We start from the raw sequence: 12,584 nt of genomic DNA on the forward strand, positions 1-12,584 counted from the left end.
TGGTAAAATGTGGACAGAGGCAATGAAGAGGCCTCAAAAGATCACAGCATCTACTGTCCCATATATGTCCATATTTTCTAGATTTTTTCTGGAGTTATGCAAATAAGGTCCACAACCTTAGGCCCAGGGAATCTATTACCTGGCTTATATCCCAAAGAGACAATAAGAAAATGAAAGTCCATGGGAACACAATATTTATTGCATCACTTTTGTAACATCAAAGAACTAGAAACAAAAATAGTCATCAATTAGGAAATGGCTAAAAATTATAGTTTAAAAATGTTACTTGTTACACATAATGGCTCTCTGGGTCAGAGAGGAATAGAGATCTTGGGGGGAAAAAAGACCCCAATAAAAAATTTTTTAAAAAGAAATTAAGAGGGGGAAGCTAGGTGGCACATTGGATAGAGCACTGGCCCTGGATTCAGGAGGACCTGAGTTCAAATCCAGCCTCAGACATACAACACTTACTAGCTGTGTGACCCTGGGCAAGTTACTTAACTTAACAAGTAACTTAACTGTGAGGTCTATCCAAATCATAATCGGCCCTGAAAAGCAAGCTAATCAAACTGTAAAGCAAGCAAAAATTGACAACACTTGAATACTTACAGTAGTAAATATAAAAGATAGCACATAAAGACTGATAAACAGCAAACTCTTAAACCTTATTTTAAATAAGAACTTTAACATCTTCCTAAATATGCCTGTCCCCAAACTGCTTCCAAAGACAGGACTCTTTCTCTCTGGCCTTGGAGTCATGAAGACCTGAGTTCAAATCCAGCCTCAGACACTTGACACTTACTAGCTGTGTAACCCTGGGCAAGTCACTTAACCCCAACTGCCTCACCAAAAAGCAAAAACAAAAAAACAAAAATAAAACAAAGACAGGACTCTTGTATTTCATCTTTTTTCACTTGTAGACAAGGTGTTAATGAAAAGTATAAATGGCCACAGAAAGAAATCAACCGTTAAAAATAAAAAGTAGTAAAAGACCTGAACAATCTTGAAACCAGGTAATTAACTCTGGAACTATCCTGGAATTTAAGTTAGGAGTCTCAGATATTACTGGTTCATGGATTATGGATTATGGTTCAGCCCAAACCATACTTTGCAACAGTAGGCAGCTGCAGGCCACTGGGGAAAGGCCATTTCCATTATTAGCAGAGTGATTTGAAACAAGTGATTTAATGTCATGGATCCTAAATTTCCTCCCTGTAAAAAGGGAATAAGAATAGCCACATATAAACTTCCTCAGGGTCCTAAGAATGTTAACTGAGATGTACTTTGTAAATTGTAATATGAAGATCGTTATAGTATCCCTAACAAAGAAGACATCAATTCTCCACATAGGGTACTTTTATTTTACCTTTTTGTCCCCACTACCACCACAGTGGCTGGTATATAGTAAGCACTTAATAAATGCTTGTTGATTGATTGATGCAATGATAGAGAATTTACTATCTCCTCAAAAAGCCTACTTTTGGACAGTTTTAGTTTTTAGGAGGTTTTTCCTCATAATGAGCCAAAATCTGCATTTGTACAATTTTAACTCATGGCTCCTAATTCTGCCTCCAGACCCAAAAGAACAAGTTCACTGCAAGAAAGAGAAAAACTAACCACAAAAACCACAAGAAACATACAACAAGGTTTTCAGTTCCTCTTAGAAGATTCCATTTATACAGATTTCCCAAATTAAAAATCTTCCCTGAATATTCCTACTGCACATTCAGGAAAGCGCTCAAAGGCTATCAATATCTAAGCCTCCTTTGGGAAGATAAATACAGTTGCAAACAAAATATATAAAGAAATAAGATTTTTTTTTGTAAACTGATCCTAAATTCAAGAGGCAGTATGGGGATCTTGTTATTACCTGGATATTTGCAAACAAAATATATAAAGAAATAAGATTTTTTTTTTGTAAACTGATCCTAAATTCAAGAGGCAATATGGGGATCTTGTTATTACCTGGATATGTGCATAAAAAAATTTTTTAAACAAAATCTCCAGAGAGGAAGGGCCCATAAATAACTTGTCAAGCAGGAAAAATTGTTGTTAGAATACAGAAAGATCTAGAAGGATCAGGCTTGTCCTAAATTTAAAATGTGAATATCATAATAATTTATAGTAATCACATCTCATGCTACACATCAAAGGAACAGCCCATAGAGAGGATTTCTGTATGGCTGATATCTTACTTTCCTTACCTTCACTACATCTGTCTCTGCCATGCAGAACAAAAAGCAAAAACCCACAGAATAGATCTGCTTCTGTTCTCATCCTACACAATTCCTAGATTTCCTTTCTAAAAGCCCCAGCACCTGCTGGACCTACCTAGTTCAGTGTTTACAAAGTACTAAGTAAGCAAAAACATTTATATGCACATATGTACAGAGATAGTATATGTAATGTATCTTTTTCGACTTGTAGAAGCTTTATGTTGAAAAAAAATTCAAGAAGAGTTCCAGATAATTTCAGGAATATTAGGACCACAACTGAGATATTGGGGAGAGGAAAGGACATCACAATTTTTAAGGGTGATAACAGTAAATCATGCTCTTTCCTTACTGAAACATTCTTTAATCAGGGACATAACATGCTGGACAGACTGCATTTAACCAAGTGTGGCCCCCAGTAAGTCTTATTTAGTCTTCTTATTATTAGTTATTAATTATTATTATTAATGTTGTTATTAGTTCTAATTCTTACCTACAACATCACTAATGTGAAAATATTTTTAATAGGAATATATATGTATAACCTATATCAGACTGCGTGCTGTCTTGGGAAGAGAGGTGGGGAGTGAGGGGAAGAAAAATTTAAAACTCAAAAGCTTATGAAAGTGGTTGTTGATAATTCAAAATAAATTAATTAAAAAGAAAAAAAAGAATAAACATTTAAATCCATAGGGAACATGAGAAAAAAAAAGATTTATTTTTCATACCCTCCCTTTTTAAAGTCACACTTGTAATTTCATTAGCATAGGGAGCTCCTGGTGAAGAACTTTCCTCTTCCAAAGCAAACGTAGACCTTTCCTGCAATTTCTAGTTTTAGAAAGTCTCCTGTGGCAATGAGAACTTAAGTGTCTCGCTCAGGGTCCCACAACCAGGATGTGTCATAGGATTTTAGTAAAGGAGCCCAGGTCTTCCTTTGTATCCCTAGCACTTAGCACAGTATCTTCCACAAAGTAAGCACTTATTAAATACTTGTTGACTTCCCAATTCCAAAGTGACCTTTTTATCTACTGTACAGCAGTGTTTCTCACCTGTAGACTACCTCATTAAATCTCAAACAGCACTGTCAATAATATAAGGCTATGACAGGAGTTGAAAGTAAAGAAAATTCATGAAAAGGTTCCCGCCTCAGTTGCCTCAAAACTAAGTCTAGGAATCTACAAAAAGACATATCTCTGAAGATAATTAGGGTCTACCCAAAATGAATTTTAATGAATTACAAACAACAGGTATAATTACAACCAGAAACAAGAAGGCAGCCAAGAAGAGCTGAGGAGGACAGGTGGAATGTGCTCAATCTAGCCAACATCCCAATCAAATAAGTCACATGGCCTTCTAGGAAAACAAAAGCTCCCAGGTGGCCTCTGAGACCCAACCCCACAAGGCACTAAAGAGTAGTGTGTGTACTCAAAGAACAACAAACAGATCCAGTGTTCAAGAAACCTGTTACTGGGTCAAATCAGAACCACAACCCATGGCTTCCTCATGGAAGAAGAGTCAACCTTTCTCATTTCTGTCAATTTACACAACTTCACTGGGTAATGACCAATAATGAGGATTCCACCATGGATTTATAGAGCTCTCTACACTTTTTCAAAATCATCACCAGTATCATAGGATCAACAAACCCTTCTAGGAAGTAAAGCAGCTAAGGCAGGCATTATCCCCATTTTACTTATACAAGAGGAAAATGAATCATAAAGATTAGATCATTACATTCAAGTATGCAAATAAGGGTCAGTGTAAAGACAAGAACCAAGGTCTCCTAACCTCCAAATCAGTATTCTTTCCACTATGTGTCCTGAACGCTACCTAAAGCAAGTGTGGGGAACCTTCAGTCTCAATGCCACATTTGGCCCTCTAGGTCCTGACGTGTGGCCCCTTAACTGACAGAGTTTAGATTCAGTCAAAGGGCCTCATGCGAGGACCTAGAGGGCTACATGTGGCCTTGAGGCCGCAGGTTCCCCACCCCTGTCCTAAACCATGAATCTTGAGCTATAATGAATGTTTTTGTCTTTCTTTGTACCCCATAACCTTTACCACAGTACCTGGCACATAATAAACATTTCTCTTTTGACTGCCTGACCAAACATCCAAACTGTAACATAACAGGAAAGGTACATGCAAAAACATAAAAAGTGTCTAAGTCAGTAATACAAAAATCAAGATTCTTTCACCTATATAAAATGAGGCTATTTTCGAAATCTAAAGAAACTCCAACCTTACCCACACCAATTGTCTAGGATATGTCTGTTTGAAATGAAAACAAGAGTTAATCAAAGGCTATTTGTCACATTTATTTATCTTCCCCTCATACCTAACAGAGCTGGGACCCTAAACCCAAGAGTCTACCACATCACCAGCCCTACACAGTTGTCTCTGAGGGAAGCAATCCTTGTTAACAAAGGGTCCACCATCCTTACCACCAGCAATACCAACTAATTAACACTGGCGGGCTAGTGAGCCCTAGAATAACAGCACTACCAGATCATCAATCATGCTTCCATCCCAGTATCTCTGCAGCTGTCATCCAGGAAAGCAACATGGTAACTACTTCTACAGATGCTAAACCCCCCTCCTCCTCAGGAACCACAGCTACTGCAGTTCCTTGAAAAGAAAGGTCTCACCACCAAAGTTCTTACTGCTGTCAAATGATTCAATATCAGAAAACTGATATGAATTTGTCAGTGAAAACAACATTAAAGAAAATACAACATCATTTGCTTGGCCCCAGCTCCTTAACAGTTATGGGTTCTTTCCATCTAACAGGCAGCTGAAACTTCTTATATGTTCTCCCCTATCAGAATGTGAGCTCCCTGAGAAGGTACTGTCTGTTTTTCCATTTGTATCCAGTCCTTAGCATAATGTTTTGCACACAGTAAAGCATTAATAAATGTTTTCTCATCCATACATTCAAGTTAAATTAAAACTCTGAATAAGAAGTTTTTGAAAAGCATAAAGGAAAATCTAGTCTGCTCATGAGCCAGTCCTATGCTCTGAAACAAAAATTACAGAAGGAAAACAGAAGGAAATCACATCGATATGTAATACATTCTTGAGGTCAAATTCTGTGCTGAAAAATTTCCTCATTAACTTGCATCAGCTTCTAGGGCAATATAGTACAAAATTCTCAAAAGGCCTGCCAAAGTCTCACCCTAAAATAATCTAAATGGCAATCATATCTACATATACTGCCCACACAGACCTTGACTTCCAAAAGGCATCCAAAACAGAGACAGTTTCTCTGTGCTTTATGACTATTTGACAATTAATAAAAAGTCTAGGTGCTCTTTATGAAATTTTGGCTTAGGGAACCAGATTTAAATTTACACTGCTCTAAGCATTATAATGAACTTAAGATGAGACCAGTTCTTGCCATGTCTGCTATCTTCATTGGCAGTACAAAGTATCCCTCTTCTCAACTTGTTTCCTGCCTGCCCACACAGCAAATCTTTATGCTATCCAGGGGTAGAGAACCTGTAGCCTCGAGGCCACATGTGGGCCTCTAGATCCTCGGGTGCAGCCTTTTGACTGAGTCCAAGTTTTACAGAACAAATCCTTTTGTTAAGGGGATTTGTTCTGTGAAGTTTGGATTCAATCAAAGTGCCACATCTGAGGATCTAGAGGGCCACATGTGGCTTCAAGGCCACAGGTTCCCCACCCCTGACAGCTATACTCATAAATAACTAACTTTCCCTAAAGCCCATTGGGCCCTGTTATAACTCAGTGAAACAAAAGAAATGCCAAAAAGGTGGTAACACATAAAATACCCTGCCGATGTTAAAGTCCTACTTTTCAGCATAAACATATCATGGGTGCTCTATAACTATGAAATAATAAAGCTGACAGAGGTTACCTAAAAACTGAGATTCAGGAAAATGACTTTTTCAAACTTATGGGAATCAATGTTTTTGCATCACCTACTACAGAAAATATGCAGTAAATGAAGCAAGTATATTGCCTTCATTAACATATATACGTATATATACACATAGAAAAATATCGTCATTTATCCCTGATACTACTCATCTTCAACAAACTTATGATGGTACAATGCCAACATAACATCTTTATTATAAGTCCTACATTAAACAAACTCCATCAGTTTCCTTTTTATCCAACCCAATCAGTGTACCTAGTACACTAATATGCACACTCCAAACAGTATGAATCTTCAAAACAACAGGGACAGGTTTAGATATCCTACAGAAATCAACTTTCTGGAAAGTTTTAAGACCAAACAAATTTCATATACTTACAGGTATACTCCAGATCTGCATTCCATCACTGTACCCAATCATTACAAGCAAAGGCGGCTCATTTCCAGTGCCACGTATTTCGTGAAATTCCATATTCCTTGTTGTATCTATATTGGAATCAAAATATTAAGGAGGAAAATCAAAGGAAAGAAAACTCAATTAAGAATATAACTGGAAGATAAAAATTCTGAAAACAAACAGTACCAGGAAGCTAAAATTTTAAATCTGATTATCTTCTAGAGCAGAGATAGTATAATAAGAAATATTAAATTTTCATTTATTGACAGCTGTCAATTTAAATGAGACCTGAAAAAACAAACAGAGCAACGGGGAGCAAAACCAAGTACAATCTGTGGCTTTTATGAAATTTTTTAGCAAACAGTGGCAATAAAAAGGAGTTAAAATATGTGTATATAAAAAACAGTGCATGTATAAGAATCTTGATATTCTCCTGGAAAACTGGACATATAGACAAGGAGAATGTATGAGTTTATGGGAATCAATGTCTTTGCATCACCTACTAGACAAAATATGCAGTAAACAATATAAGAAACAGGTAACATGCTCCCTGTCTAAAAGGAGATATCAATTTCCTTGGGAAGATAAAGCACATACAAATTCTATTTCATTCATGAAACTTTCCAAGATTCCCTCACTGAAAGTGATCTTTCCTTCCTCCAAAGCTCCCAGGCTTATTTCCAACTGAAAAATTAGAAAATTAAAATTCATGCTTTTAAAAACAAACACTCGTGGCATATTGCAGTGAAAATATGTTTCTGTATGATCCTTTGATGCTCCTTAAACAATGTAATTTTCTAGTGTCTCTTTTGAATGTTTTCTCGTTATTTGGGATGTAACATAACTTCAGCTTGTGATACAATTTTAATTTTCTGTGGAAATTTACTAGCTTTCTTACTTAAAAAAAAAAAACATACCTTGGCCTCTTCTGACAGTGTACTCTGATATACTACCACCCGAGGCATAAAGCCAGCACTGCCAAGGTGGCTAGGAAGCTGGGACAGTGGCTGGAGCTTCAGCACCCTGCATCTGGAGATAAGGCCTAGAGTGGCTCAGATATTCAAGGGAAACACCCCATCGGCACCTCAAGGTCAAAGAGAAAGGCCTCCCTCCTTGCTTGAAGGTGAGGAGGAATGCCCCACTCTCCTCCAAAAGGTCAAAGGGAGGAACAGCCCAGAAAAATCCTATATGAATCACATTGAAACTTCCAGGCAGCAGAGTAATCCCTGATAGTCCTTGGACTGCTTAATTGTCTCCCACTTAGCTGAGACCCAGGAATCTCCCTTCTACTCCCTCAGTGATAATGTAAACCCCTCAACAGAGCTCCTTGGGGCTCTGCCTTTCTTCCTCTCCTTTATCTACAATTAGGTTTCACTGTTGCTACACCGACTGCTTCTGGAACCACTGCTGTCTACCCATCAACTGCCATTGCCAGTGAGTGTCAATGAGCCACCAATAAAGACTCCTGCAGTGACTCATGGAGTCACCCCTTCATACCTGAGTCCAAATGAACCAGCCAGATGAACAACAGGTTAATCAGGTGCCATTGGTACCTTCCTTTAGTCCATGAGCCACTGACTACATAAGTACTATGACTAACTGCCATGACAACTGCATCACCACCATCAGAGATGGAGAGGCAGCTTCACTACTACCTCCTATCCAAGCTGGGGTGAGTAAGAGTCAAGCCACTGAAGCATAAGCTCGAACTCATGAACCACTATTCCAAATAAAGATCATTCAGCCAGGGAGCTGCACTACTATCCTAAAAAGCATGGTGCTGTGACTTAGGACCTGAAAGCAAGTGCTCATTTGAGAGAACTAGAGGTTCATCCTACTAGATCCATAAATTGCTGACCAAGGCTGGAATTAAGACACTTGCAGCCACACCAATACCCTGATGAACATGGAGCTGTGATTCAGAATTTATTTGAAAGCAAGGGCTAAAGGTCTGAACCTCATGCTTCAGCAATAGTGAACTCCTTTTTCTCTCAAACCTATAAGTGCAGACCAAGACTATGACTAGGGGCTCCAGGTGTTGCTATCAGAGTCGGGATCTGAACCATGTGATTCAGCAAAAGGGAATCCCTCTCTCCTATGGTCAAGGCAAGGCCTGTGCCCCCAAGCAGTGTAAGTAAATACATCAGTAGTATTGCCACTACCAAAATATGTACTTATGAAATAAACTCAGCTTGTAGTTACTCGGAAGACCCTCCCTCAAGGTCTACCAGTAGTTCTCCTACCACACTAATAACCTACAGAACTAGGATTGTATTTCAAAAAGGAATCTATATAAACAATGATCAAATTCAATAGGTTGGGGCAGGGGGCAAATAGGAACTCTAAAACAATGTCACTGGGATCGTAGATTGGTGCAAAAGTTAGAACAATATGTAATAAGAGAAATCAGCCAAAACCTTTTCACTTTAAATGTGCAAATATTACCCAAAAAATATCACAAAAAGGAAAAGAGACCTATATGTACAGATATATTAACAGCTGTTCTATATATGGCAGCAAATATCTGGAAAAAACCCTATGTGCAACAACTGGAGAATGGATGAATAAATGGTGGCATATTAATGAAATGGAATATTGTGGTCCATAGACATGAAGATAGAAAGACCTAAATGAAATTATACAGGGTGTGGATAGAGCACTGGCCCTGGATTCAGGAGGACCTGAGTTCAAATATGGCCTCAGACACATAACACTTACTAGCTGTGTGACCCTGGGCAAGTCACTTAACCCCATTGCCTAGCCCAAAAAAAAAAAAAAAGAAATTATACAGGGCGAAATCAACAGAAGCAGAAGTGTATATTCTGAAAGATAAGGCACAGGCAGCAAAACTTGAGATGAATTTGAAAGGGACTTTTTTTTAACTTTTTATTCATTTGGTTTGACCTTCCTAATTACTAAGGACTTTACATAAGAACTTACTCTGTTTTGTGTATTTATTGGATTACCTGCTTTTATTGATGGTTATTATAATGGTTTGTAGTGGTTTATTGCAATAAAACTTACAGGAATCTTGGGGGGAAAACTACAAATTAACCTAGCTAATATGGTGGAAATTTGGCAGAAAAAGTCAGAGAATCTTAAAAACCCACTGTACAAAGGGCTTTCCTACCTCATATTTCAGTCATTTACACTGGAATCCATAGGATCAAAAAACAATCATAAACAGAGAGGGATAAAAGACCATAAGCAAGAAGATAAATGAAGAGAGGCAAATTATGAGGAAAATCCAGAAGGGAGGAGCTGAACTTATTAATAATAATTAAGAGGCTAAAGATATTGGCAATGGAACATAATGAAAAAAATGTAGTACCAATCTCACATTTATATAATACTTTAAGGTTTAAAAAGTATTTTCCCCACAACTGTAAGGCATTGAGGGAAGGTACTGTTACCCCATTTTAAGAAGTGGAAATTGCAGTTCAGGCACATTAATGTGTTTTGCCTAAAGTAAAACAAATATTATTTGTCAGAGCTAAGATTCAAATCCAAGTCTCTCTATGTCTAGTCCTTTAGTTTCATTTTGCCAGCCTGCCTTTCATAAAGGGAAGATATAAACATTTCCAAAACAAATTATCAATTATACAAGGAAAATCTGACAGAAAAAAACTCAGAAGACAGAAGATACACACTATCCAAGATCTTCCTATTTCAAATGCACAGAGTAATCTTTATTCTATTCAGAGGTGGAGGAAATCTTTTCTATGTCTGCTTAATAAGAGGCTAAGAAATACAATTATTATGGGCTACACGGGCAATAGTCTGTGAGGAAACCCTAGATTGAGAACTGGGCTCAAACCCCAGTTCTGTTTTATTATCTACAAAATAGAGTTAACAATAAATACTTTGCTAATCACTCATGGGATTGCTTTAATGATGCCTCTATTTATCAAATGGTAAAAAACTTAATAAATAAGAACTATTATCATTGAGACAATCAACTACAGCTTTCAGTAACTCAAATGAAGCAAGTACTCAATTACCATCATAAGCATGGGACACATTTATATCAAGCTTTAAGGCTGGAAAAGTGCTTTACCTATGTTATCTCATCTAATCTTCACAAGAGCCCTGAGAGTATTTTTATTCCCACTTTACAGATGAGAATGCTGAGGCCCAGAAATATAAAGTGATGTCCCTATGGTCAAATAACTAGAGTCTGAGGCAATAACCAAAGTGAGGCAAGTCTCTGTTGAATCCAAGCCCAATATTCGTTCCACTGCCCTCTGCAGCCTTCGTTGGCAATGAGTGCTGCCAAACCTCACATGAAGAGCTTGGTATAGAATGTTGGTCCTCATCTTTTATGTGATTTGGAAGAGAGATACAAAACTTTTTTGTTGTTGTTTCAGTGTATCAAATTTTAAAATCTAAGGGAAAAAAGTAAAATTTTTATCACTGAAGACTATTTTGGAATCATTCACCAAAATTTGACCTGAACATACTTTTTATGGGGGTAGCTAGGTGGCACAATGGATAGAGCTCCAGCCTTGGAGTCAAGAGGACCTAAGTTCAAATCTAGCCTCAGACACTTGACACTTACTAGCTGTGTAACTCCGAGCAAGTCACTTAACCCCTATTGCCTCACCAAAAGAAAAAACAAAAAACATTTGAGTTACTGAAAACATACTTTTTATGAAAGAATATTTACTGGAGTTCATGGAAATAACTCAACCTTGAACAAAAATTTCAATAGCATTCTTAAGAATAAAACCATACCATTTAAATCTGCATTTTCAAATCTGACCCATACTATTTTCTCCTTTTCTTCTGTCAGAGGTGTACCACTGTAAGCCTAGATGAGAAATTAAAATATTGGTATTAAAATTACATTCTACAACTTTTAATAACCCAAAGTCCCAATAAGAAATTTTTAAATACTGCATTCCTTGCAACAGTCATCTTATGTTCAAACTCCATGGAGCTTCCTGTATAGCAAGTACTAAAATTAAACTAGCTGTTTCCCACTCCAACTTCATCACCCCAAATTTACGTAGCAGGCCCTATAAAAATAGCCATTTGACAAAACAATACGGGAATTTGGAGCAGTTTTCTCTCTACAGGAACTTATCTAGAGGTCTGGTCTAATTTTGTGTAGCCTTGATCAAGAAAAGTTTTTGGACTACATAAAAGAAATTTCCATTATCTAGGAATAACTTGGCTAAAAATCACCACAGAAATGTATTATACATATAATGTAATTTTTTAAAATTATATAACTTTTTTAATCAGCAAAAATCCTTCTCACTCTCCCATCCCAACCATCCCCAACTGAGAACAAAAGAAAAACAAAATCTGTCATAAATATGTATAGCAAACAAAATAAATTTCCATATCAGTTGTGTAGAAAAAAATGTCTCATTCTGCACCCTTGAGCCCTTCACCTCTCCATCAGGAGGTGCTCAGCACATTTCATGATTAGTCCTCTGGAACTGTGGTAGTTATTGCACTGATAAGAGTTCCTAACTATTTCAAAGTTGTCTTTATCATATTTGTTGTCATTTTAGAAACTGTTCTAATTCTGTTCACTCTGCCTCAGTTCATAAAAGCCTTCCCAGGTTTCTCTGAAATCATCTCCATCATTTCTTATAACAACAGTATTACATTGTCCTCATATACCATAACTTGTTCAACCATTCTCCAATTTAAGGGCAATTCTTTCAGATTCCTATTCTTTGCCACATTAAAAAGAGCTATAAGTATTTTTGTACATCCTTAGATTGTTTTGCTTAGGACTAATCCCTCCCTTAATCTACCCTCTCTCTAAGTCCCCATCACCTCTTTTCCCCCCTTATTCTATTTTTCTGTTGAGTGAAATATATTTCTGTACCCACCTCTGTGTGTATGTGTGTGTGCTCACATATATAGGTTTCCCTCCTTTGACCAATTCAGATAAGAATGAGATTGAAGTGTAAGCTACTCTACCTTCCCTCTCCTCATTAGCATAGATGCCTACTTGCAAACCCTGATAATGTAAGATAATTTTCCCTTACCTTTCTTTCTCTACTCCTTTCTCCCTCTTCCCCAGTGCATTCCTCTTCTGTTTACATTCTTCTCTTAA

The 12,584-nt window shown here is 37.2% G+C and overlaps 1 protein-coding gene across 1 annotated transcript in view; it reads right to left on the reverse strand.

The window, feature by feature from the left end:
- The window catches only part of BCAS3 (BCAS3 microtubule associated cell migration factor), a 766,782-nt gene that overhangs the window by 739,866 nt on the left and 14,332 nt on the right, over positions 1–12,584 (reverse strand). Inside the window, 2 exon segments of the mRNA XM_078156106.1 lie at positions 6,491–6,597; positions 11,243–11,318. Of these exon segments, the coding sequence (XP_078012232.1) occupies positions 6,491–6,597; positions 11,243–11,318 (183 nt within the window).

This window comes from Phascolarctos cinereus, unplaced genomic scaffold (genome assembly GCF_003287225.1).
Source record: "Phascolarctos cinereus isolate Bilbo 61053 unplaced genomic scaffold, phaCin_HiC Scaffold_5;HRSCAF=322, whole genome shotgun sequence".
NCBI lineage: Eukaryota > Metazoa > Chordata > Mammalia > Diprotodontia > Phascolarctidae > Phascolarctos > Phascolarctos cinereus.